The following is a 291-nucleotide window of genomic DNA, read 5'->3' as shown; positions in this document are numbered from 1 at the left end:
GGGGGCGCTGGATCGAGAGCAGCGGGACTCCTACGAGCTCAGCCTCCGCGTGCGGGACGGCGGCGACCCGGCACGGTCCTCTCAGGCTATCCTGAGGGTGCTGATCACTGATGTGAACGACAACAGCCCCCGCTTTGAGAAGAGCATCTACGAGGCAGACCTGGCAGAGAACAGCAGTCCTGGGACCCCCATCCTGCAGCTGCGAGCCACCGACCTGGACGTGGGGGTGAATGGGCAGATTGAGTATGTTTTCGGGGCGGCCACCGAGTCCGTCAGGCGCCTGCTGCGGCT

The 291-nt window shown here is 65.3% G+C and overlaps 1 protein-coding gene across 1 annotated transcript in view; it reads left to right on the top strand.

Annotated features, from left to right (window-relative positions):
- Nucleotides 1–4: 4 nt before the first annotated feature.
- PCDH7 (protocadherin 7) overlaps nucleotides 5–291 on the top strand; it is a gene marked incomplete at both ends in the record, with an annotated part of 2,317 nt that continues 2,030 nt past the window's right edge. Inside the window, one exon of the mRNA XM_010138572.1 lies at nucleotides 5–276. Coding sequence (XP_010136874.1) covers nucleotides 5–276 — 272 coding nt within the window. The remainder of the gene's footprint in view (nucleotides 277–291) is intronic.

This window comes from Buceros rhinoceros, unplaced genomic scaffold (genome assembly GCF_000710305.1).
Source record: "Buceros rhinoceros silvestris isolate BGI_N320 unplaced genomic scaffold, ASM71030v1 scaffold27436, whole genome shotgun sequence".
Lineage (NCBI taxonomy): Eukaryota > Metazoa > Chordata > Aves > Bucerotiformes > Bucerotidae > Buceros > Buceros rhinoceros.
This window is presented reverse-complemented; position numbering and strand designations above follow the sequence as displayed.